The sequence below is a fragment of the Athalia rosae genome, chromosome 4 (genome assembly GCF_917208135.1).
Source record: "Athalia rosae chromosome 4, iyAthRosa1.1, whole genome shotgun sequence".
NCBI lineage: Eukaryota > Metazoa > Arthropoda > Insecta > Hymenoptera > Athaliidae > Athalia > Athalia rosae.
Window position 1 is genome coordinate 16133735 of NC_064029.1, and position 27207 is coordinate 16160941.

At 42.2% G+C, this 27207-nt stretch overlaps 2 protein-coding genes across 2 annotated transcripts in view; one reads left to right on the forward strand and one right to left on the reverse strand.

Annotated features, from left to right (window-relative positions):
* The window catches only part of LOC105689996, a 48363-nt gene extending 27917 nt beyond the window's left edge, over positions 1-20446 (forward strand). The window contains exons 3-6 of the mRNA XM_048654178.1: positions 17807-17895; positions 17984-18233; positions 18332-18445; positions 18520-20446. Coding sequence (XP_048510135.1) covers positions 17807-17895; positions 17984-18233; positions 18332-18445; positions 18520-19158 — 1092 coding nt within the window. The 3' untranslated portion in view covers positions 19159-20446. The remainder of the gene's footprint in view (positions 1-17806; positions 17896-17983; positions 18234-18331; positions 18446-18519) is intronic.
* The window catches only part of LOC105689997, an 83966-nt gene continuing 76875 nt past the window's right edge, over positions 20117-27207 (reverse strand). Inside the window, exons 6-8 of the mRNA XM_048654177.1 lie at positions 25729-25924; positions 25344-25651; positions 20117-25256 (exon numbers count right to left, since the gene is read on the reverse strand). Coding sequence (XP_048510134.1) covers positions 24678-25256; positions 25344-25651; positions 25729-25924 — 1083 coding nt within the window. The 3' untranslated portion in view covers positions 20117-24677. The remainder of the gene's footprint in view (positions 25257-25343; positions 25652-25728; positions 25925-27207) is intronic.

The following is a 27207-nucleotide window of genomic DNA, read 5'->3' on the forward strand; positions in this document are numbered from 1 at the left end:
TACAAATGCGTACAAATATTTTCCGGGAAGTCAATCTACTAAAAAGTAAGTCCAATTATCCAAATTGATGAAACAAAATTCCGCAGCATATACAAAACTCAAGCATTTCCTTTATATACCTAGAATTTTATACATCAAAGAACACATTTCGACACACTCCCAGAGGATAATTAGTTTTAATTAACGATCCCCCTCCCCCTCCCCCGCCCCCCACCCGCACCCGCACCTCCTCCCTACATCAGACCCTAATGAAAGAGAAGGGGATAAAATATATATATATTTTCTATACGTACACGCGTTTATTGATATTTTTTTTTTTCATCGCTGACGAAAAATTCCACATTCTTCAAAGAAATGAAACCAAAACAAAAAAAAAAGAAAAAAAAAGAAACGAATGAGAAAAAAAAGAATTTTAAATAATAATTTCATACACCCGTATATACCGTGTACGTGTGCTCGAGGGATGTGAAAATAGTACACGTACATAACGGGTACGTAGAAACGAAAGGGAAAGTACTCTGCAAATAATTCTTTCACTCCTCATTTTACTCACGAACTCCGATGCGGCCGTGCCGGAAACGGGACGCGTCGGAGTATGTAAATTATTTTATGTATCGCATAAACGTACGTGGTTACGCTATAGGTTTATATACGTCGGGCAGACGCGGGGTGTTCGCCGGGGGTTTCGAGAAAAAAAACCGATCATTCGAAAAACGAACGAAATCAACGTGAAAAGGGAGGACATTTTGAATAATTTTGCGAATGATCTTTCGGAATGAAACAACCGGGGGCACGGGGATACGGTATACACATGTATACGACTGGAGATTTAATTGGATCGCGAAGCTGGGAAATAGGAAATTAGCGGACAAGATTTTTTTTCACCGTGATTCTTCGGACGCGTGCAAAAGGGGGGATATGGAATCCCGTCCACCTCTCGCTCCTCCGAGCTTCAACCCCCTTTTCCCGTCCCCCGTAACCCTCCCGCCCAGATCCTGCAGCTTTCAGTCTCTCGTTTGCTCTCTCGCTTCTCGGTGCCCGAGGGTTTTCTCTGTACATTATACGAAAGGCTCGCACCACTGTATGCGTCCGTACACCTATTCAGGTTGTACGTGTACCCCTTGTGCACGTACACATTTCTATGTCTGTGTGTGTGTATATATGCATATTTATATACGTCTAAACTCACCCCATCCCGCAGTTATAGCCAGGATCCAGGACTCCGTACCGGTACATACCACCACCCCACTTACACGCTCCTCTCGGTGTACACGCATATAGTAGATACACCCTTACGTCATTCTCCCATCTATGTACATGTACATGGAGTATATATGTGTACATATATTATATATATACGTGTACAAAACACTCTGGAAACGTACGCACTGTTGACTGTCGAGCGCTACACATCCCCATCTTTTTTATTTTTTTTTTTTTTCCTGCAACCTTTATTTTTACATATATATATATATATATACACATGCTCCGCGAATATATTTATATACACACCGCTTTCTATTAATAGCAAAAAGTAATTTCGCATAGCCTCATCTCTATGCAAATTTCTTGGCGATTTTTATTTTCTTTTAATTTCGAATGATTTTTTTTTTTCTTTCTCAAATTAGAGTTAAAAATTTTTCCTTCCCTCGCGAGTACTCGGTGTACGGGGAATTTTCAGATGCGCGGCATAATTTGGAAAAACAAGAAGTAAAAAATACAGAAAAAACTATCAGTAATTTTCTGAAGTTGATTTTTATTCATTCATTTGGATATTTTCAGAATTGTACATCCGGTTATTTTTCCGAACGCTGCAGAGAGATTGTTTCATTCATGGAAAAATAAGAGACAGAAATAAATTGAGGGAGAAAAATGAATTTTCCTGTTTTTTTTTCTCTCCTTCCTCGAATGAAAATTTTGAGAAAATAATAACGTTGTAAAATAATAACCCGGGTATGACCGAGCTACGGTTCATTTTCCGGAGTACAAGGTATCGGGAAATTTTTTTTCTCCCGCTGTATGCTTTCGATAAATTTTGTTTGTTTGTTTTTCCCATCTCGTTCTTCTTTCTCTTCGTCGATACATGTTGAAAAAACATATAAAAATCGAAAGAAAATGATAAAAATAAAGATACCACAAAAACAGAAACGATCTCCGAACGTGTATATACACGCTGGATTATTGTGGGTAAAAAAAGAAATACAGATACGTCGAGATACGAACATATCATTTGAGAAAAAGTGGACGTGGGGGTAGCGGAAGAAATGAAAAGAACAAGTAAAAATGAAAAGGCAACGGTAAAAAAAAAAAAAAGATCGACAGAGTCGGAAGACGGGAGGAAAAAAAATCGAAAGAAAAGTATTCGTTATTCTAACTTCACTCACGGAGATGAACGCTCCGATGTACGTGCATACCTAATCTCATGTATATCGTGGGAGTAACCGGAAAGACATTTTACATGTTTTTTGGACGAACGATGAAAACCGCAGGAGAATAATCGAGCTGGAATTGCGAGAGTAGAAAATTGGAAGAAAAAAATCATTTTTCCATCGACGCAACGCCTCCGTTACCGAGGAATTCCATCGCGACGTCGTCACGTACACGCATATATGTGCGTGACGCGTTTCGTTTTCGAAAAATTAGAATTTTTAAAAACTCGAAAAAGATAAAAACGCGAAAATGTTAAAACGTTATCCGGTTTCGTTGAAAAGTGTACAATACATTGTCCGATACGGTATAATATTAATTGTAATATACACTCTTTTTTTTTTGTTTTTTTTAATTCTTTTTTTAAATTGTACGCCCGGTAATATCCAGGGTTAACTTAGCCCCATGTATATATAGGTATACGGTATAACTTGTACCTTGGCAAGGGCTCGGGTCGCGGGCGGGGATAAGGACCATAGAAAAATCCATACAGTTATAAAATGTGCAGAGTGCGTAATAGTACGCACCGCGCAGATTAGTTATGAAAATATAAAAGAGCCTGGTGGGGTAGGGATAGGTCACGGGATGGGGTGTGCGGAAGAGAAGGAGGAGGGGGAGGAGGAGCAGGAGGAGGAGGAGGAGGAGGATTAGGGTGGTCGAGAGGACTAAGGGCCGAGGGGTTCCCGTTCCTCTTTTTCCCAGGATTTCCCCTTCGACGCTGCCATCCGTCGCTTCCCGCGCCCGCTGTGACTACTAATGGCAAGATATAGTTATTATTATTTCCTTTATTTCAATTTATTTCATTTTCTCGGCAAAAATTTTCTTCTTTCCTCTTTTTTTCGCTTTTTTTTATTTTTTTTCGAGAGGAGAATTTTCTTCGGGTTCGGTTTCTCTGCGGATATCACTGAAACATCGTTCGGGGGTGCGCCAATTTCCCGACCGATGGATAGGGTGAAATTTTTGCATTTTGCTGTCCCCTCTCTTCAGATTTTTCTTTCGCGAAATGGCGTAGGTTGTATTCGGCAGGTGGGTACGTTCGACCCGTCGGAGGGAGAGCTTGTTCCGGGGACATTGGACTCGTACAAAATTCATTATTTGCCCTAACCTGCACAGCTTGTGTCAATGAATATTTGACCGGGGTACGAGAGCGAAGGTTTCAATTAGCCCGATAAACAGCTCGAAATTATCATCGGTATATTTGCGCAACGGGGAAATCTTACCTAGCGCCGTACAATTCGGACGGTTCGAGAAAATTCTCAAGTTTCGGATCTTCTCGGTCTTCGGGTATCACGCGCGAAACGTCAGACTCGGAAAAAACGAAGCACTTCTCGGCTCCCTGAAAGGATTGAATTTTGAAAAAAACGAGAGAAAAATATCCTCGCAAATTTTGCCCCTCATTTATATCGAGAAATCTTTTATCCCGTTCACAGCGAATCTCGAATCTTTCGCAAGCTAAATTGAAAAACAAAAAATCCTTCATATTCTTAATTTCCTTTTTTAATAAAAAAAACAAAAAAAAAATCTGTGCCCATCCACAGGTATTTGGAATTTGCATTTTTACGTTCTTCCGGCCATGATACCGAGAAGCCCGAAGCGCGTAGAGGCGGAGGCGAGGGGGGAACGGTGCGAAGAAGAAAATACGGAGATAGAAACGGACAGGAGAGAAAAAATCGGGGAAAAAAAAATGGCTTCATCGAGCAAACAAGTGAATCATTATCGCGCACATAAAGACGTTGTTGGTCTGTTTCACCGTCGGTGGTATCCCTATGCGTCCCCCTTCCGCCCCACCTTCCCTTTCACCCCCTGTACGTTACTGGCAACGTTAACCTGAACCCCCCCCCCCCCGTTTTCCCAACCGCCCACCTTGTTTATGCGTGCTGGAAGCAGCACCGGCAGCTATCAACCCTCTGGTCGACGGCCCCGCGCCCCTAAAGATCCCACGAACCCGCCACCTACTTTACTCCACACTACGTACTCCACTTTTACCGTCACAACATCTCAGGAACAAGGACGTTAGCTGCAATCGGCGTTTCCGGCGTTGATATCCACTTCTTTTTCGCACCCATGATTCGTCGAAAGGATTAGGGTGATTGGAATTTTTGATCGATCTGAATAAAATCTGGAAAGAATGTTAGGCGTTGGAATTTTCCCGACTCTGAGTTTTGACCTTTTTTCGACGAAGGAACGAATGAAAAAGCCTGGAATCCGAACATCGTTCGTTTTCCTTTTTTCTTTTTTTTTTTGTCTTTTGGGCACCGATTCTTAGGTTACTCAGTTTCCGCGATTATGAGAGCATTCGTTATCCACATCGGAGTGTGTTTTACGACGACGCGATACGTGATCTGAGGATGAGGTTCAAAAAGTAAAAAAAAAAAAAATGCCAAAGGTTTCGGTATCTCGTTTCGTTTTCGCAAATTGATTTCTTCTCTCGCACGGCAATCCTCACCCTCTCTTGTACGTGTAAATTTTTCTTTCATTTATTCGTTTTCCCGTACACCGCCATACCCATTACGATGAACAAATTGCTGTACGTGCGTACATCGAGTAAAATAACGAGACTAATGAGAAACGAAGAAGAAGAAAAAAAAAAAAAAGAAACAACCAAATAATAAATAAACAAAAATATTCGCGTCATCCTTTGAGCGGTTGTGTGTACCCACCGTCGGTGGCGAGTACACGTACAACGATTCCTCGTGAGAGGAAATGTGTATTAATCATTTCCAAGTGAGACTTTTGATCTTGGTTAAGGGACAAAAGAAAGTCAAGATCGTGCCCCCCGACGTCCTTCCGCTCTCTCAAACGTTCGACCATATATATATATATACCTACTATTGATCTCGAGTGCCTTGATCTCTTCCTCTCATCTGTACAAGTAATTAAAGAATTTCCCCCGCTACCGCCCCTACGATTTCACTCTTTTTCTTTTTTTTTTCTTCATTTCACTTTCTTCGTTCTTCTTTTTTGATTTATCAGAACGAGAAATAAAAGAAAAAAAAAACAAAAAACACCACCAAAAATCTTCCTTTCTTCCTTCCTTCGTTGTCCCTTTTTTTTCTCTCTTTTACGCTCTCTATTCTTTCATATTTTCATTACGCGAATAACCTTTCAATTAATCCGTCACACAAACCGTGGCCCACCTCCACCCCCTTACGATTGATCAATCTACTCCTCATCCTATCTTTTCTCTTCAATGCCTTCATCTCTCCTCGCAGCTAATCCCGACCGATTCAAACGTTTTTTTTTTTTTTTATTTATTGAAATTTTCTCGCGATTTCGGTCTGCGTCGTGTCGAGATCGGTTTCTTTACATTTTTTTTTTCGCTCCACACCGCGAAACGAAATATCGACTGATTTTTTTTCCCATCTCAGGAACCAAGAGGGTCAAGGAATACAGTACGTATATACCACCAATTTCGAGTGCGACTGGGGATAAATTGAATGAGGTGAAACGGACACGCGATTAGGTCCGCGATTATCCGACCACCCTGGCGATATACATCGGTAATAATAACAACAACAACAATAATAATAATAATAATAATAATAACAATGACGACGACGATGATGATGATAATAATAATAATCGTAACGATAACGACGACGTGTGTACAGGTGTGTAACGCTGGCGAGAGAAAAGTGATCGGAATAAAAAGAGATGGAGGGAATTATACTTCGCGTAGAGGAAAGAGGGTGTACAGAGGTGGTGAGGGGGATGGGAGGGAGGGAGGGAGGGAGGGAGGTAGGGAGGACGAGAGGGTGGGATGAGGTCGCGTTCGCAACAGCAGCAGCTACAACTTCAGCAACACTGGTGTGCTCATGCATAATTCAATCAGAGTTAGACTAGAAACGTCAATACAGCTCGCAGATTATTTCTTTTCCCGGGCTGCTTTTCTCTCTCTTTCTCCTTTTTCTCTCTCTCTCTCTCTCTCTCTAACCGGTTTCTATCTTTCTCGCTTTCTCTTTATCTTTTTCCATCCTTCCTTCTCCTCTATCCGTCTCGCTTTTACTCTCCGCGTCCCTACGCAGTCCCCCCTTCCGAGGGCGGATGATGGTGGAGGACCGAAACCGGGGGTGCCTCACCGAGGGCTGCGGAAACGCGGGAGCGAGCGAGACGAACGCACCGAGAAGGAGAAGAAGAAGAAGGGAAGACATCGCAGAAACAGAGAAAGAGAAAAGGGGGATGAACGGGAGGGAGGCTGAAGCCACCTTCTAGCTCTGGTACAACCAGCCCCGACCCCCCCCTTTACCTCCCTCGCCTATCCATCCATCCATCCCCACCATCTAGACTTCTTCTTTTATATTTTAATCAACTAATTCTGCGCAATGCGTACGTTTTATTACTCCCCTTCGGCCATTCCGCGTTTTAATTGCTAGCCTCATCTCGCAGCTGATTCGATGGGATTTTTTCGGTGTCGGCCAATGAGAGTAATGACGAGGACCGAATGAGTTTTTGGCCGCATTAATTTTTCAACCGCCCGGCTGTTGGTTCTGGTTTTTTTTTTCTCTCCAACTTTTTTTTTTTTTTTTTTTTTTTGCACACGCAATTTTGTTCCAATCATTTTTTTTTTTTCAGCTTCTTTCATTTTTGGGATTTTTCAAACTTCGTTCGTTCGATCGTTTCGTAAAAATTCGGTATAATCCAAAAATACGAAACGCACCAAAAACTACTTGGTAAAAATTGAGAAAATTATTCCAGTTTGTCGAATTTGCGGAGATCGCTGTGTATAGGCGAGGTAGAAAGATCCGAATGAAAACACGACGAAGGGCGTTGTAATTCTTATCCGTGAATAGGAGGTCAGTGTCGCGTGACCCTTTTACGGGCTACTACTCGGTTGCGGGGGGTTTGCGAGTCCACCCCTTGATATAACCGCGTGGCGGGCATCGGCGTCTGCCCGGATTCTAATTGAGTTGATAACCCGTCCGCGGGTTTCTTGACGCGGAGGAATGCTCCACCTATATATATAAACCCTACCGAGGGTAGATCGGAAATCAAAAGCGTCGAATAGATTTGAATATTTCCTCACGGAATCTCGAGCGGCGTACGCGGCTTTCTTTTTTTTTTAGAGAAAAGCGCCTGTTGATTTCCTTCGTGCTGTCGAGGTGAACAAAAAAAAGAACGGAAAAAAAAAAGGAAGAAAAAAAAGGAGGAAAAAACGAACAGGGAAACCACGGCCGCGATACACAACGTTTTTTCTCCCTTTCTTCGTTCGGCCTTTTTTTTTTTTTTTCGTTTTTTCTTCTCTCTTCGTACCGGAAACAACCGGAAAACCCGTCTTCCGGGCACGAGTGTAATAATAGTAATATCGATATCGAGTTACTGACACGAGTAAAATAAAATCCTGCGGTTCTATATAACGATGTATCACATATACATTTCTATGTACGTATGTTGTGTACCTTCGTTCGGCCAATACATTTTCGTCGTGCGCATTTATCACTCGTAGAAGTGTCAGATCCGCCGTATTGTAAATATATGCGATACACATAATACCTACATACATATCGAATATTTGGTTGATGGAAAAGCGGCTGGTGTACATTATAACATCGTGTTATATATATGTACGTATACCTAACATTTAGAAGAACGGGCGGCGGGGCCTTGCGACAATGCGAATTATCGCGGGACAGAGAAAAAAGCGAAAAAGAGGGTAGGTAGTTCGCGGGGGGTGGTTGTTGGCGGTGGCGGTGGGCTCGTGGAAAAAGGGGGAAAAGCGAAGGGAGGAACGAGAGGGGTCGGGATGAAAAGAGGTGGGTGGTAGGTGAGAGAGAGAGAGAGGCGGCGGTGGTGGACGGGGGGAGGGGGAGGCGAGTGAAAGGATGAAAGAGGTGGAGGAAGAGCGGCGGCGGCGGCGGCAAGGCCCGGTTTTTAATGCGGACTCCGCGTACCGCGAGCTCTGTGTTTTACATAGTCGAGGGTTCGTTCCCCTCTTTTTCACAATCTCCTCCCCCCGGCCCCCCCGGTTCTCTTTCCCCATTTTCCCGTCACCCCTGGACTTTCCCCTTTTCACAAACCCACCCCCATACCCCCCTACCCCCGCGCCCCACCTCCGCCCCCGCGAATCTACCCATGGCGCACCGCACCCCACCAAAGCTTCGTCAAGCCGCGCTCTGTGCAGACCTTCGAGCAAAGAGGGAAATGAAAGCGAAACTGTTCGGCAGAATTCCCCGAACCCCGAACCCCTCCCCCCCCAAGCCCCGATTCCTCCCCCAGCACCACCACCCTGCCGCGTCGCGCTCTTCTAATTTTTCCACCCTTTCACTAAAATTAAAATCAATAGTAGCACCACGTGCCTGGCGACCCCACCAGAAACACCACCCTCATCAGCCGAAACCCTCCGCCCTCCGCCCTCCGCCCTCTGCCCTCTAACCATCCAGCCCTAGAGTCCTCTCGCTTTTTAACCCCCCCCTGGGCACCCTCCTCCCGTTATACGGAAACTGTTTTTTAAATAGTATCGCTACCTCAGCGCGCCATCGTATCACGAAATCCACAGATCTCAAATTTTTGCTCCTCTTTTCATTTTCACTCTCGCGTAAACTCTCGTTCTCGAACGCGATTCGTCCGATAACCGAAAAGCATTATCGTCGTTACCGTTATTTCCACTTTCCTTTTTTTCCACCATGGGAACGAATTATTTTATTCCTTCTTTTCCCCAAATTATAATTGCTAACTCTTTATAATTCACGGGGCAGAAATAAAACAAAAAAAAAAGAAACAGAAAAAATGGGGAAAAAAAGTTGGCTACCGTACGTACACGTACATACGATTGTACGTTATGTAGTTACAGGTACCTGGTGGGAGTATATATGTGTGTTCGTTAAGAAAATGAAATATAAACAGTTTTACACGATCGCCGGAGGCGTGCTCGAGACCTTTTGATCCGCGCAGAGTAATGAAAAAAAAAAAGGAAAAAGAAAAAGAAGAAGAAAAGGAAAGGGAAAAGGAAAGAAAGGGAAAGAAAAGAGAATACATTAAAACGAAGAATAAAAAAACCTTCTTAAAAAAATGAACGAAACAAAAAAAAAAAAAAAATAGAAAGAAGGACGAAAAAAAGATGGTGGTTTTGGGAGGGGTGGAAACTACGCCACAAAGCATCACCCGGAAGTTTTTAAGCTTTGTATTCGGGTCCATTCGGGACGCAGGTATATCCTTATTGTGCTGTATTATCTTCCGGCGCGGTGGAAATATCCCGCTAATTTACGGAAGTATCTTTTTCTCCCTTTCCTTTTTCTTTTTTTTCCTCTCTCTCTCCTCTCCACTCTCGATTTCTACAACGAATTTTTCACCCACTGACATTCTCGGACATGGAATATTTTCACTACGTCGTCGTCTGCTACCCCTGAATATCGGAGCAGATAAGAATACCTCCGCGATCCTCTTTTTCCTGACGTTCAATTTTTGATAAAACGATCGACGTTATGTAACCATGATTATCGAAACTCGACAACTTCACGTTTTCCTTCGATCGCTTTGTTTCATTAATAAGAATATATATTCAAGAATTTTTCATCCCTAGTTCGTAGGGCGGCTACCTACTCGAAATAAAAGATCCTCTCTCGCTCCGTTTTTTTCTTTCCTTTTTTTTTTCTCTTGCGCGGGAGAACTTTTATTCCCTCGGATTTGCCACGGGTGCAGATGTTACAGAAAACAGCGTCGTTTTATTGAGGGCCGTAACTTTTCGCCGCGTCATGCCTCTTCACATATATAATACATATATATATATATGATGAAATGTACGTACATAAGTATGTAACCGAACGTACATCACATACGTTCTCCGTATTATCTTACTTACGGACAAATTTTTCCACATACTTTTCCATATCTCTTACGTTTCCAACGGATTTTTTTCGGCAGCAGATCGTTCTCGTAAAACCCGATTCCGACCACACCAAGCTCCACCGCAACCAATTTCTCACCTGTTGCCACCGCAGCTGTGCAGATCCGACACGTTACTCGTCGGACAGTTTTTGTTTCGGTAAGGATTTTTGAAAAAATAAGAAGACTAGTGCGATATCTGCTTCGAAATTTGTACTTTTTCCGAAGTACCGCATTTTCGAGGGAAATTATTTCTGGAACTGTTTCACCGTTTGTAATTCATTTTTTTCTCTTTTCGCCCAGCAGCCGTGTTTCTCTGAAAATAAATTTCATCCCTTCCCCGCGCGTTTTTCGTCCCTGGAAAATTCTGGCTTTTGATTTCGAGAACGTCGCGGTACGATCGGAGGGTAAAAAGGGGCTCATCCTACCGTAGTACCGGTTACATGTTAAATAGACAAAGCGGGGGGGGGGGTGGTGGTGGTGGAAAATGCGGGGGCAGCGGGGCGGCGGGGCAGAGGGGGGGAAGCTTTCCAAAGTTTTCAAAGCTCCTCTCGCGCTCTACCCCGCGATATCTACTCAACGTGAATTCTGCCGGGAGCAAACCGGGGTAGGTACCTACTCGACGGTGGCTGCGGCTGCAGAGTCACCGACAATAACTTCGGAGCTGAGATAGAATATAGTGAGGTTGTTACACACACGTGCACGCAAGTGCTCATACATATACACAGAGAGAAGTATCACGCGTACGCGGACGCGCTCGTGTATATGTGCACGTAACATCCAACTCCGGAGATTCATAAGTTCTCCCTCAAAAGATGTCGGGGCGCGCAAACTATAAAGCGTAGAGATCCTCGGCGGAGGGTGAAAGTCTTGAAAGACCGAGGAGGTAACTCCGATATTCTTCGAGTCATAATATTCGTAAACACGATTATTACGTAGAACGGGTTATGACGCGGCGAGGTACGAACGTCGGGAGTCCCCGGTACACGTATTACCATTCTCAAAGGGTTCTCGAGTTAATTAGGAATCCGTTAGAAAATTGGCAAAAGTCAAAAAGGGGCGGGAAAATCGATCCCGTTCACCGAACCGAGACCACCCACCGTCTCCATTCGATTCGTTTCGACGATAAGAGAGAGAGAGAGAGAGAGAAATGAAAATTGGATAATTTATGGGTGAAAAATTGGGAGAGCGCCGTTCATGTGGGAGAAAAATTCTTGAGGGTGCGGGCAGAAAAAAGAAAAAAAAAAAACATAAGGGAAAACGAACGACGACCTTTCGGCGCAATAATTCGAAGCGACGATCGGTTGATGAATTTTCTGATAAATCTGACGTCTCATTCGCCCTTACGGCGAAGTGGCGGTAAAATTAATCCAGACGCGTCATCTCTCGTAATTAGATGACCCTACTCGTTAACCGGAACCGGAAATTCTCCGTCGGGATCCTCCGTCGCGCCTTTCCCTGCAACCGGGCTCCCTCCCTTCCCTCATCTATTTTCCTCCTCTACGGCACGACGGCTCGCTTCGGATACACCTATATACGCGATGGCTGATATATATATACATACATATATATACGTATGTATTATGTATACATACGTACGTATCAGCAAAGCGTGGTGTAACAGGTAAGGTACGGTCGGACGGCGAAGCATACAGGTGGCCGTCGTCGTCCGCCTCCAACACAATCTACTCCTCCTCCTCCTCCTCATCCTCCCGTTTCACCCCACTTTCCTCTTTCCTCTTTCTCTTCCTCCACCTCCGGAGCGAGCGACGTCGCGCCGCGATGGGTCTGGGTAGAGGAGAGCCTCGGGGTCTCGGGTCTGTCGGGTGCGGGTTGCGGGTTGCGGGCATATGTTTACAAACACGAAGGCAAGGGGCGGCTGCGAGGGTATTATCGGTTAAGATGGCGGGCGAGGGAGACACAGGGGCGAAAGCGTGCCGTCGGGCGGCACGTATCGGAAAACCCGACGCGAGCTTCTCGGAGAAAGAGAGAGAGAGCGAGAGAGAAAAGTGGCGGCGAGACGTAAAGTGAGTAAGATAAAGAGCGGGAGGGGGGGGGGGGGTGCTCGAGAGCGAGGAGGACCGCGAAGGAGAAGAGAAAGAGAAAATAGAAGAACGGGAAGCGAGGAAGTAGATGAAGAGGAGGGAGAAGGTGGAGGATCCGGAGCGTGCCAAAGGCGACTCCGTCGAAGGGGGCGAGGCGCGCGGAATGCGAAGCCGAAGGGAGAAAGATGTCAGGAATCGGAAGTGGTCCTCGTCCGCCTCCTTCCAGCCTCCTTCTTTTCCTGTACGCATCGCTTCTCAGCGGTACTTCGAGATGTAAACAAGCTTGTTACCCACCCGGAGATCGCGGGTCCGAGGCATCCGGGAAATCATTTGTGCTACTTATTATTATACTTTTTCCTTTGATTACACCAATTACCCGTCACATGTTGTGTACGTGTGTGTAGCGCGCGCGCGGCCACAGCCTCCGCAGAGACATCGAACCCCTCATTTTCATCGTCAAGCGAACCTCTCAATCTTCCGAACCTCAAAATTACCCTCCCGGATTCCCGGACGATTCCGAACGGCCCCCGATAACTCGGAGGAAAAGCTTTTCCCTCTCTCTCTCTCTCTCGACGCTTTTTTCTTCGCTCTCGTGACCTTTGCATACCCACCCGGGGAGGCGACCCTGATTCTGTTTTCTTATTTTTTTCCCTCCCCACAGAATCGACTCCAACCGATAGAAGAAAAATTCCGATGCCTTACGACTTTCGAAAACCAAAAAAAAAAACTGTCTCTATTAACCGAAACTAGATGACTTTCGAATTCTATCTTGCAAAGCGCAGCGGGAGTTGAACTGAAACGGAATGACGTCGACGAACGGTGGAGAAAAAGCTCGTTCGTGAAATAGGAATAGATGGAGAAAAAAAAAAGAAGAAGAGAAACGTTTTCACGGAGAGGAAAAGAGGAAAAAGAGGCGGAGAGAAAGAAAAAAAAAACATCTAGCTCGCGCCAAAAGAGGAGGGAAAGTGGAAAGTGAAACGTCAGATAAAAGGAAAAATAAGGGATGACTGAGGCTCCAAGGATCTTCGGTTTCCCGCCGTATGCAATCATCGTACATGTATCCGCGTCCGTGTATACGCGTGTGTGTGTACGTAAATTTCTGTTTGAGATGTAAACAAGCTTGTTGTGTTGAAGAAATCAGGAAATAAAATTGTAACTTCCTCATTATTTCTTTGAACGCGGCACACGGGGGGGATGATGTTATTGATGTAAAACGTGTATTTATTCAGATCGGGTAAGGGCGGCGGGAGGGAGGGAGGGAGGGAGGGAGGGAGGAAGGTGGGGGTGGGGCCGGGGGGCCAGAAGATATGAGTGAGAGGAGCCATTAGCGAATCGACTGTTATGTATATATCTATGTACATTTTGCGATCCTCGAAATAATAAATCTTTCTAAAATATTTATTCAACGTGTACGCGATATCTACCCGCTCGCGCTGCACGTGTAGGTATATATAATTGACAAACTGAAAAACATCGGGAAATGAAGCGAAATATGAAAAAAAAAAAAGAAGAAAATGAACGAGAAAAAAAAAACGACAATTCAAAGAGCAAAAAAATATATGTGATTAAACAAATTGAAACGAAAAATAATTAAAACGGAAAAATTGAAATCAAAAGTTAACGAAGCATGTACTGCATTTTCCCTAATTGCTCAGGACCCTCGAAGGATAACAAGCTGAGTTGAGAAAAAAGAGAAGGAATTAACCAAAAAAATTGAATAAAAGAAAGTGGGAGCAAAAAATAAACTCGAAATTCATTATACGTGTACAGCGCTTCACGCACGCCTATTAATGGAAAAAGTGAAGCGGGGAAAATGAGTCAAAGAAAGTATAGAAGCGAGTGAGAAGAGAGGAGATGAGGATTAAAAGGTAAGGGAATAAAGAAAAATCTAAATGAGAACCAAAGCTCTACGAATAACGAGCGACAAGTACCCACCTACCCCCCCTGTATTTCGGCCATACTGCAGAGCGGGAGAAAAAAAACGAGTTTTTACGACGAACCGTACGACATGTATGTTTGAAATGCAGCGTGGTACCCCTGGAAAATGTTTCGAAATTTCGGTTAAACTTTTCTCTGACGATTTTTCGCATTTTCACTCGCAACGATTCTGTTCAACCCGCATATTTTTTTATCCCATTTCGCTTATCGTTGACTCTCGTCTTTTTCTGTCTTTTTTTCTTTCTTTTTTTCTTTTTTTTTTTTTGTTGCTTTTCCGAAACGTCCATCAAACGAGGTTTAACGTCACGTCTCTCGACGTTCGGCGGTGTACACGATCTCATAAAGTTTGAATTAATAAAAATTAAAAACAATTTTTACGGAGCGGATTAACATCCGGCGAGATCGCGATAGGTAAGCAATTTTCGCAAAGCCTGGAGCCGCGTTTCGCCAATTTTGTTTTTCCAGAGTTCGAATGTGCGATAGATTGTTCGTAAAATAAAACGAAGTTGTAATAGAAAAATAGATAAATGAGGCAGCGGCTTACCTACGGTAATAACGGCGGGGGTGGGGGTGGTAGTGGTGGGGGTGGTAGTGGGGATCGAAGATCGAGGAGTTCATCGATAACGACATTATCTTTATTCCGATCGTAAATGGACTACCGTCCTTTCACGTGTTAACGTTTCTAATATCGCCGAGATCCCTGCATATAATGTCGTAAAAAGAAACGTTAAAATGTCGATAGAGCTTTAATATTTCATAATGAAAGATGGCGCCGACAATAAAAGCCTTACGGACTTTAGGCATTCGTTAATGTTATGAAATGTAACCAGCCGCCCCCCCCCCTCCCTCACCCCCCTACTCACCCCGTTACACCCCTCCGCCTCACTTCCCGTTCATCCTCTCTCCCCCCCGTGTTCCATCGTTCAAATCCATCCCCCGCGCACTTTTCCACCCCTCTTTATTCTTCTCTCCTCCCGCAGCCTATTTCCTCCTCGTTCCACCTTTCTCTTTTCCTCTTTCTCTTTATCATACTCGTCCTCCTCATTCTACTAACGGCGGAAGCCTCCGCCGACGCTCTCCGCGGCTATAGATCCCGTGGCTCCTGCTCCTGTTTCTGCTCCTGCTCCTGCTCCTGCTCCTGCTGCTGCTGCTGCTACTCCTATACGCGAGTTATTCCATTCCGGGGTGGCCCTCCCCACTACTATTCCACAATGCGATGGGTAAGGTATTGATTTAAAAGTACATTCGTGTTTTCATAATGTTGTATCTGTACCTTTACCTCCGCCGCGACGTCTGCCCTCCCCCCTTCGTCGACCAATCGCCACCACCACCACCCGCCCAACGATTCCGCACATTTCTATATTACACGCACGCTGCTCTACCGCATTTAACGTCACGGCGGAATATTCAACGTTGCCAAAAAAAAAAAAAAAACTCTCGCTCTTCCAGAGGACTTTGGAAAATCGCCCATTGAATTTCCACTCTCACCGTTTTCTCATTTTTTTCGCCGCTGAGAAAAGTTTTTTAAAAATCAGAAATGTACGTTCCGTTAATGTGGTACAGTGTCAACAGCATGCTAACCATGCTATTTTATTTTTTTCTATTTCATCGCTATTTTTCTATTTTTCTCTCCTCCCACTGGATTCTCGTGACTATTTTTTTCTCACCATCTCCCCGTCAGATTCGGGAAATAAAAGCTGGGTATAGGTTCGTTAGGAACACCGTCTCTAACAGATCATTAGCCGGAAATAGGATTATCCTCGTGTCTTCCGCAAGGCTCATACGCTACCGGAAATAAAAAAGGGAGAAAAAAAGAACGGAGTCAACATATGTTCGACCATTTTTTGACGTGCGCGAAAATTTTACAAATCACGGGTATAATTTCGTACCATTTTTGTTACGCCGTTACATACCACGTGACTAATTTCAGCGTCACGATATGCGGATCGAGTGAAGCGCGATTATTTCTGGATTTTTAACAAGCCATTAATCGTAACTATTTTTACCTTTGGATTTGTTTGTATTTTAATAACCCGTGCAAACGGAACGCGTCGCGTTCATCGCAAAAACTTTAGTTTCCAACAACGCGGCGCAACCGTACGACGATCTCCTATTACCGCTTTACCCGATACTGCAAAATTCGCGATACTCGTACATACCTCATACGTGCTCATTTTTACGTACATACACACCGATGTTCGGTACCATCGATCGTTATTGATAAGGTGTTTAGGCGGCAAATTTATTACTCGCGTTACGCGTGTCGTACGCACGGTTTCGAGTTACTCTTCGTTTATTTACCGATCGATAACGTCATCGCACTATTGTCAACCTCCGATACAGGATTGTCATTACCATCGTACTTGCAACGATTTACACTATTTCGGAGTAGTCCGATCAATTTCCTACCGCAACGTTGTTTTTTTTTTTTTTTTTACTAACAAAAGGAAAAAGAAAAAGATAAAAAAAAATGTACGTTTTTCACAAACTATTTCTCTCGTTCATCCGACTTTTTATCTTCTCTATCGCATCTCGTGGAAATTTTTTCATTGGCACCGATGAGAGCGAATCGTACAGCCAAAACACGCGATTCTTTTTCCGGTTCCATTTCTCTTCCGGGGAGCCGTCCGGCCGCTCCCATTTTGTATATCCGGAGGTAAAAATAGGTGGGCGCAAGGATATCTGGGGGCGGTTTTTACAATATTGATTACCGAATTAAAAACGCGCATGCATAATTCAGGGGAAATTTTGCCGAGCGAATATTTCCGCACCACCAGATGTCGGCAGCAGGGGGGTAGGTTTCGAATTAACGGGGTTGTAAAAATTCACCGTCAGATGTCTCGGGCCCTCTAACTACCCCGCGAACGACAACGAAGGGTAGAGAAAAATGAAACCTCAGTTTCAACCCCCGCTGAGCGAAACGCGATACTTTCGACCCCCGAAAATATCGTCATCCCTTTGTCTCCGTCGTCGGCAACTCCGCGATAGGCATATTCCTACCCCACATCGATCCGCGGTAAGGGATGACGAGGGCGCGTTATAAGACTTACCCTGCGTAGAGGGACGGAAATCACGTACCTTGGTAAGGGATGGCGAGGGTCTCCTCGTTTCGATTCCACCCAACAGATGTAGCCGTAACTTGAACGAAATTGTTCCAAAATTTTCCGTAGATCGACGCGATATTTTGGCCAACATTCGTCGCATAGTGTCGGAAAATGTGACAAACTTGGTCAGTTGTTGTTCGACGAAATGGTCGGCTTGATATCAAATAGAATCTGAAATTGCCGAAGCCAGTAATTTGGAATTTGTTTTTTCGTTGCATATTCTCGTCTTTTTTTTTTTTCGTCAAGTTTTTGCCGGTCACAGTGAGCTTCGGCGAATATTTGGCTCCATTTTATTCCGATAGAGGCGAACTTGAGACCTACATCGTGAGTACCTAGTTCGAGGGTTTATTTTTTAGGGATGTTGGACTTGGATAGAAAATGGGCGAACTTTGTTGGACCGAGACTCGTTTATTTCGTCATTATTAATGTCGTTACAATTATCGTTGTGATTTCCATCGAATTTTGGTCCAACAGATGGCGGAAAAGACGAACTCAACGAAGTATACGCGAAAAACACCGAAGTCCCTGAAACAGGCTGAAAAAGTTGGTCTTCTCGGGAGCAGGTAGGACGTTCGATGAAGTTTCCCAGATTTTTAGACGCCCCGTATCGCCTCGGATTCTTCACGTTTCTCGCAATTTTTTCCATCGCAGAAATTGGGCGCAAACGGAAATAATAAAGATGCTGCAAGAGTACAAAAGAAGAGAGTGCCTCTACGATCCCAGACACGTGGACCATCGAAATAAGAAGGCGCGCCAACAGGCACTCGATGAAATAGCGAAAATCTTATCTCAAATTCGACCTCACACCACCGGAATGGACGTGACATTGAAATTTAACATTTTGAGGACACAGTATCAGGCGGAATTAGCTAAAGCAAGGAAAACAGAAGAAGATGGAAGGGTAGTGAAAAGGATCCGAATTAAAAAAATTTGTCGAAGCTGAAGTTTTCAGCAATAACTCAAATACGAGTTTCACCATTTTTTTTTTTTTTGCAACAGGTTCACGTATCGAGACTTTGGTTTTTGGATTATATTAAATTCGTGGAAGGATATTATCGTCAAAAATCGTCCGGTCAGAAGCAAAAAAAATCATCGAATTCCCGGCAGTTCAGGGTACAAAAAAAAATTTTCCTAATCAATTTTCCCTCTTTTTTTCTCTGTGTGATTCATCGATCGTTTCCAACCAGGAGTCAAATCAAACGCGTTGGGAGGACCAAGCGAGCGTTTCCGGTGATTGTTTTATGGACAAGGACGAAACTTACTACGACAACGCGTGCGAGAAAAAGGAAGAGAGCGAAGATCCTTGGAAGTTCGGGATAGAAGGTGCACCTACGACGTTCGTAAAAACGGAGATAGAGCCGGAACCGGAAGAATCGGAGTCTGAGCAGGTTTCCGAATACTCCGAAACGGTGAGCGAGGTTAAATACGACGAGGACGCGGAGGACGAGGGTGATCGGGAGGAGGAAGAAAATAGGGCGAACTCCCCGCTAAGCGTAACGGCGACATCGACGGAATTATCGAACAATAGGAAGAGAAATCGAACGATTTCAGCCGACAAAAATCAGACTCGTAAAACGGAAGCAGATGCGCCGCAACAGCCGACCGTGATGGACTACCAGCGCGATTCGCTCGAAGAGTCCGACGAGGATCTCTTCGGGCGGATAGTCGCCAATAAATTAAGGAAGATTAAAAATCCCAGAAAACGGGCCGACGCCGAATTCGAAATATACCGCATATTGCATTCGGCTATCGTAGAAGATCTAGACGATTGTACGACGAACGATAGATCGGTTGGTTATATCAAATCAAAAGTGATTCGACAATAAAATGAACAAAAAAAAAAAAAATATACTCAAAAATTGTTTTGCCATTCTTAATCCAGTTACATGAATAATAAATTTCTCACCTTTTTTTTTTCTGTTTCTTTTTACACATCCAGGAACAATCGGTGTACGCTTATGATCAATGGGAAGGTGAGTGGATATTTTTCAACGGGAATGATATTAAGTCATTTATTTTGCAAAATAAATTGACATATGTATATGACACCGTACCGTTTTCAAATAGCAGAAATTAATGATCTCCTTTTTTTTAAGAATTCTTTTTTTCGTCTTTTTACAATGGTTTTTTCGTTTTTCCCAATTACTATAATAGTGTAATAATATAGCACGACAACAATATTACTTTCGTTTTTCGTTCCATTTTTTACCTGCTTCGAAACGAAGATAGGAATGAAATGAAAGAGAAAAAAAATTCATAGAACGACGATTGACTGAAAAAAACGATAGAAAAATTGAAATAAAAATCAAACGTAAAATTACAAATTTTCCAAAACATTGAAAAACATTATAGCTAAAAGCCTGTAAATTTTATAAATTTATATTTTATAATATATTTATGCTTGTATAGTTATTCGACATATTTGGGAAAACTCACTAGCAAAAGTTAACCCCAATCTTCTCATTCATTCCCTATTTTTCATAGTAACGGAATAAATGTGGGGTATTTTCATCCCGACTTTAGTCCGAAAAAAATGTCGAAAAATTAAATTATTACATTCCAATTGTTAGATTACAACAAGATAGAGCTTCCACAGCTTTTATCTTATTCACCGAATTCTTACTGCACAGAATTCTTTGATAGTAAAAATCCTGGTGGGGTTTTTCAAATTTTCTTTTCATTCATATCCATAGAATATATGCGGATACGACATAATCGTAATATTTCTGTTAGTTTTAACGATTAATTGAAACGTTACCTCATGCAGTTTTTGGTTTCCCCCCCCCCCCCCCCCCCCCCTTTTCTCTCTTTCCTTCGTATAAATGTTGGAGCTTACAGACTAATTGTTAATGTGAATTACCGCAAAAATTTAAGCCCGTGATTCTGACGGGGAAAATTTCATAGGTAGTAACTCACACTAAACCCACTTTACTAAACATACTAACTAAGATTGCAATTAATTGATCATCATATGGAACGGTTGAGTGATAGAGCGGTTAAGCTCTGTTGCTTAAAATTTAATTACGAACTATGTTATGTTATATTATAATTTATGTATCAAGTTACACGTTTACCCACTTGAATTACAATAATAATAATAATAATAATAATAATGACAGTAAAAATAATAGTAATAATAATATCAATCGTAATGATCATCTTACAATATCCATATAATTAGTATATGTAATATCTTATATAGGTATATACGTGCATTGTTTCATTATTACAGCATAATATGATAAATTAGCGTACGGCCAGCCCCCTTCAGGCTAACAATTAAATGACATAATTACTAGTAATATATATTATCTAGTTTTCGAAGTATAATTGTTTTACGATGTTTATAGGTTCATGCCTATATCGACTATAGGTCGATAGATTATATTACCCCTTTACGGCTATCTACTATCCACACCCGTCTATGGGATTTATAGGTACTTCTCTATTACTATTCATATTTCACATTAATTTGATTTTCGACTCTGCTGTACTTTAAATGGTGGACAACGAAAGAAAAATTTTCGTCAAATTATACGAGGGGGTTTGTGAATTTTATATTTTCTAATTTTCTCTTAATTTTCTTATCCTTTTTATTTGTTCTGTTTTTCTTTTTTATTTTTACACCCCTGCTTTTTTATTCCTCCTCTTTTTTTATCCAAATTATCATCGCGCCCATAAAATTGAAGCAATTAATGGGGGAAAAAATTTACGTTCGATCTGAACTTCACATTTTGATTATTTATCCATTAATTTTTTTTTCAGTTTATATTTTTTTTTCTCTATTAATTCGTTCTCGTTCTTCCAACCTCGCATCACATTTTTTCTCAACTATTCTAGACGAGGTCTATGATTTCATTAAAAGTATCCAAGATTTCTCGATGAGTTGGCGATGATGAAAATTAAATTTTCATTTTTTCTTTTCAACCAAAGAAGAAAATTATGATTCGATAATTACGTAGATAATATAATTCAATGTGCATGTAGTTTTATGTACATATGTGCGTGTGTAATTGTGAATTGAGTGACATATTTTCAAAACAGCGGTAAATTAAAAAGAAGAACAAAAATTAATCTCAAATCTTGAAGACAAAAAATTTGTATAAATGAAATTGAGCATGATTATTCTCATGATTTTTTGCATATAAAAATCTACTATTCGAACTGCACTCGGACACACACAGATTATATTTGTATTAATATAAATAGGGATAATATGTATTTTTAATCGCTCGCCACGATTATCATTATACTATCATATTCTTATGATTCCACCTAATTACAGACAAAAAGATTTTACTAAATTTATAATATACATATAATGATATTTCACAGCTTATATAATGTGTGAGTGATCGAAACACACGATAAATTCAATTTTTTTTCTAGTTAGTGCTTTTTTTTTCTTTTTTTTTGGGTTATTTTTGCTTTTTTCAGTTTTACAGGCTACTATGATAGATGTACATACGCATTAGTAGTGTCATTTTATTATACGTTTACCACCATTTCAAATAACCATAATCATCAAGTAAAAAGAAAGCAAAAGAAAAGTTTAAGTGACAAAATTGAAAAGAAATAAAAGGAAAAACTTATCGAAAAAATATTACAACGGAAAGGATAACCCGTAAAATGGTGCGGAGGGTAAAAGATAAGGTTTGAATTTTTTCGTAACTCGATAAATTTTTTTTTTCTTCGTTTTTCTTTTTTCTATTAACGTACAATTATCTGAGCTAAGTCTTATGACGAATCTGCTGCTTTTCTTTCTCTAATTTATAAGGAACGGATGATCACCATCGTTGCAAACTAGGAATTTGAACAGCCATTTTTTTCTCTCTTTTTCACGCGAAATGAAAAGAAGATGGGGGAAAGAAATAATTACATTTCGTATTAATTATAAAGACATTCGAAACAAAATCTACAACGAAATGTCCTATTTTTCTATAGTCAGGATCAAATAACTTTCAACGATCGTTAATCGAGAGAAATATACACGAGGTGTATATACACATAAATATATATATATATATCAATAACAACGACAGTATGTTAATATTATACAATAATATTCAACGTAATCATATAACATGTATATAGATATAATATAGAGTGTATAAAATTTGAAATTTTTCATAACGCGTACTTAGTTAACTAATATATAATAATTTATGATAATAGGAAGAGAACAAAAATCGACGACAATAATTATAGAAATTAATAACAACAGCAACTATTCAATGATAGTAGTATTTTACAATAATATATGTTATCGTGTTATTAGTTGTTTTTTTTTTTTCTTTAATTTTTAATCTTAAGGAACTATTTTGGCACTAGAATCCACGCCGTGTTTTATCTTAAGCCTGCGTTTTACGTAGTGATAATACTATATAATTATAATACGACCCGATCAATCAATTAATATCGATTTCATGGTTTATTTTTTGAGTTTTTTGAGAGTTTTTTTTCTTTTTTTCCGTATCATCTAGTAATTTCTTACGAGTAATTATCTTAGATAGTCTTAATACTGTTAGTTTATTATTATTTCGAGATTTACCCAAAGAGTCCAATCGAAAAGAGTGGAGAGGAAGAAAAAAAAAAAAAAAAACAAAAAATTGATATCGAGTCGATATTGAGAATAAATTTTTCATCGAAAAACTTTCTTTTCTCCGGTACAACGCCTATGTCCGACGGTCGTCAATACGGAACGAAGGGAGCGCGTCGTATGTTTACATAGTTTCACCTCTGCCGGGTCACGAGACGAGGATTTTCCAACGTTAGCTCCGTTTCACGTCTAACAATCACGTAAACAGTATACCTACAAGTTTCGACGACCGGTCGATTCCTCAGTTCTCTCTAAGAATTAGGCCGGAGTGGTTGAGACGTGTGTAATAAAATCTGAGTTATTAAAATCTGTGAGTGAAAATTATTGTCGTATTCGGAGCGTCTCGGAGGTGATCCACGGAGGGAATGACGATCTTCGACGCCCTGTCGACTCTCGGCCATGCGAACGCGGTTTCAATTGTATAATATCAGCGTCATTATCGAGGTACGTTCAAGGTGAGAAAATTAACGAATCGCAATTAGAAATATTTCTTAACATCTGCAATGCCTAAGCTTGCAATTACGCCGAATTGGAATCATCAATTTCTGTGCCTCATTATTTCTCCTCTACATCTTTACCCTGGACTTGGAGCGACCTTTTGTTCTTTATTCGTCGATGTTTTCATGCGTTCCTTCGAATGGGACACCCTGGACAGACAGACACCTGCCCCTCTTCGATTTATTCTTACCCCCTAATTATTTTATTATCGTATAGTTTCGCCAGTTTTTACCGCATTCCCCCCCCCCCCCCCCCCCTGTTATTTCCTCTTGTGCTATAAAATTCTTGTCTGATAAAACTCGGTGCATTTCATGTATTCGTGTAATGTACACGCGATCGTACGTGTGTATAATTATCGTTAATTGCGGCAAGTAAAAGGAAGAATTGAAAATGAAGCAAGATGAAAACCTTCTTCTTCATCTTCGTCTTTTGATTATTATCTTTTGTCCATTCGTCTCCGGTGTTTAGTTGATAACTTCTTATTTTTTTTCTGTTGAGGCGTACAACGTAATTATTCGTAAGATTTGATATCGCGTGTACATTTCTACAATTTGAAATTTATCGGACCGCACGGGCTTTTGGTTGGAGGTTTTTGTTTCTCCCTTTCGTTCACTTTGAAAATTGAGCGAAAAAAACACGCTCGCAGACGTGACTTATAACAACGAAAATTTGTGCAGTATTCAGTATAGAGACGTTAGAAAGGCGTCAACTCGCGTTTTACGTTCGTTAGCTCGCAATTGTTCTCGTGGAGCAACGAAAATTTATACAGGTATGTACGATGTAAGTGTACACATACCTGTGTAGAGACGGTCGACTTTTCGTCGGTTGTGTCCGATGCCAGTCGGAACTGCGAGAGACTTTGCTGGGGCGCATTAAAAGCTCCGGTTCAGTCATTAACATGCATTGTCGGTCCTGCGGGGGAAACTTTGTGCTATTTTTTTTTGCTTTTATCGTAGTTTTTATTTCTTCGTATCGCCTCGGCGGGACTCGAATGAATTTTCAGAAAATTTGACTAGTCTGAAATCCTGGGTATGGGTAATCCGTTAAATTTAGATCACGATAAAGTTGGTCCATTTTGTATTACGTCTGTAAGTTTTTTTTTTTTGTTTCTTCTCTCTCATTTTTCACATACTTTCTAGTTTTTTGTTTCACTTTGTTGTAGGATTCCTTGTTTTTTTTTTTTTGTCGTTGTCGGTTCTTACGAATCACCGTTCGGTCGTCATAATTTTATCAGTCAACGCCTTGACATTAACTTTCTCTTTTTTCCTCGATCGGACTCACCTCGTTTTTCAATATTTCGAACTTCGGACTCAGACCCGGCAGGATGCTCTTGGTGGTTGTTTTTATCTGACTGTAGATATCGAGGGATTTCTTTCTGTCGAGTTCCAGATTTTCCTCAATCAATCTCGGCGGTATGCTGCCGGAACGTCTGTGACAAGGTACGAACGTTGTGGTCGGACAATTGCCCTCCGTCAACGATTTACACTGGAATTCTCTCTCCTTTTTGTGCTCCGGTGTCAGGGTACCGTTACCTAATTTCCGTTGTTGTTCTTGAAAAGTATCCTCCTGCGCCGTGTCGTCCTTCAAAATGGCGCCGGTTATCACGGGCTTCGTTGCCTCCGATTTGTAAAATTCTTGGGACAACGCCTTCTGCTCCATTATCTCTAATTTGTTCGGCGTCGAACCGTTCACCTGGAGATTCGGATTCGACTTTACCGTGTCCGTCGAATTACTCGCGTCCGTTGAATCCTGATGTTCCATCGACGAACTAGCCGAACATCCGGAGTACTCCGTTCGCAGGCTCTCCAGTTTGTCGGGAATCTGGACCTGGAAACAAATTGGGGGAAAAAAATTTTCTCTTTTTTTCCGAACGTCCGTTAATTGTCGAGCGATCGAATTCCTCTTCCGACTTACGCTCAGCTGTTCGTCGAATTCGCCGTTCTTCTCGAAACTTGAAGATTTGGTGTCGGGCATCAGGGTCCCGTCGGTGTCCGGGGATTTGTCGAATTCCACCCATTTCGAGCCGCCCTCTAGTTCGAGCTTGTTGGAAGGATCGTCCGTCTCGTAGCCGGCGTAAACCGGGTAGCCGAAATGACCCGCCTGATACTCCAACTGGTTTCCATAGCAATAACTGGGGTTCGCCGATCCCGGACTGGACACCGAGAGATCCGATTGAGACAGACCCGTGTTCGTGCTGCCGAACAATTTCGTGTTGTCGAAGCCTGAAAATTAAGAAAAAAATCGTTCGAAAACTCGTTCCAAAGGAAAAAAAGGGAATCCGGTCATCCCGTCGATCTACCTGTGGCCTCGGCGCGGTCGTCGGGAACTTCCTCCCGGTGAACGAGGGCTTGTTGGTCCGTCAAATCGGGTCTGACGTCGTCGGTGGACCCCTTGGTGGCGTCCGCTTCGTCGCTTTGATACTCGGGTTGAACTTCGACGACGAAGGAACAGCCGCCGTCGTCGTATTTGTGGTTATTCGCGTCCTCCATCGTGACCTGGAATCGCGAGAAAAGCAAAACCGAAATGGAAATGAAAAATGAAAACGATGAGAAGCGAATAGAGCGTGGTTGGATGATTTTTTTTCTCATCTCGAAAATCCCCACAATCGTGGGAGTCGAGTTTTCTTCTTCTCCTTTTCACGAATAGTTGCGACGACTGAGTTAAGGAAAGGTTGAGGTGAATACGGAGCATCTCGAGGTCGTTAGAAGGTCGTAAGCGATAATGATGCGTCGTGACGACTTTTCTTATCGTCGAAACGGTAAAAGTTCAACCCCTCCGCTCCTCCCTCCTCCTCCTCCGTTACGCGGCGAACGTATGCTCGATAAAAAAGGGTATGGAACATTAAGTTTTGATCACCGTGTACGCGGACTATACGTGGCGGCGTTACCGCAAAAAACGTGAGAGCGATATTTCCGGAGCGAAGATTAATTTTCATTCCACTTTATTTGATTCGTGTTTTTTTTTTTTTTTTGTTGTTTTTTCTTTCGGGAACGGAATGGAACTACCAACTCTGAAGAATTTCAAACGGACTCGCGATAAGGTGTGCGAAATGGCAGCGAGCGGGGCTAGGCTAATCGAATTTCCTTTGAACGCGGAGTCTAGTGTCATCGAATTAACGGAATTGTTGAAAGCCTCGAGAGCGGTAGAGCCGTTCTCTACGTAGGTACCGTACGCGTACCTCTGCAAGTGTCACTTTATAGAGTGAAGTAGTAAAATTTCAGAACTACTCGTACGTAGCGCACGTATAGAGGTACCATATATACCAGACGTGTACTTGAACGGGGTTCCATCTGCACCCTTTCAACCGACGCTACGCGAACGACCGGGTACTACCACACCGTAGATACACAAACGGAAACAACTAAAATAGAAGAAAACATCTTCATTAACCTCATTAAAACTTGTGCACCATATAATTACGAGATGTGTAATATCTAGTTGAAACTTCGGTTACGGCGATGAGTAACGGGAGACAAAACTCCCGCACTTTCTACGGGGTGGTTCGCGTATATCTAATTAGCAGAACTTTTATCGGCCCATTGTGTGCGGTGCGCTCGAGGTTCGAGGAATAAACCAACGAGCGAAAGCTCCCCGTTTTTTCCCAAAAATTCTCTACCGAGCTTTTCACTTTCGGTATACCGAAACCTCCGAGTATCCCCGCGGTCCGAAATGCGTATCACACGATCGGTTTGATACATTGTACCGCAGTTGCGATGGGGGTAGTTCCGGTTTATCGCTCCGAGCGTCGAGATTAATCTGCTAATTTGATCGGCCTAAT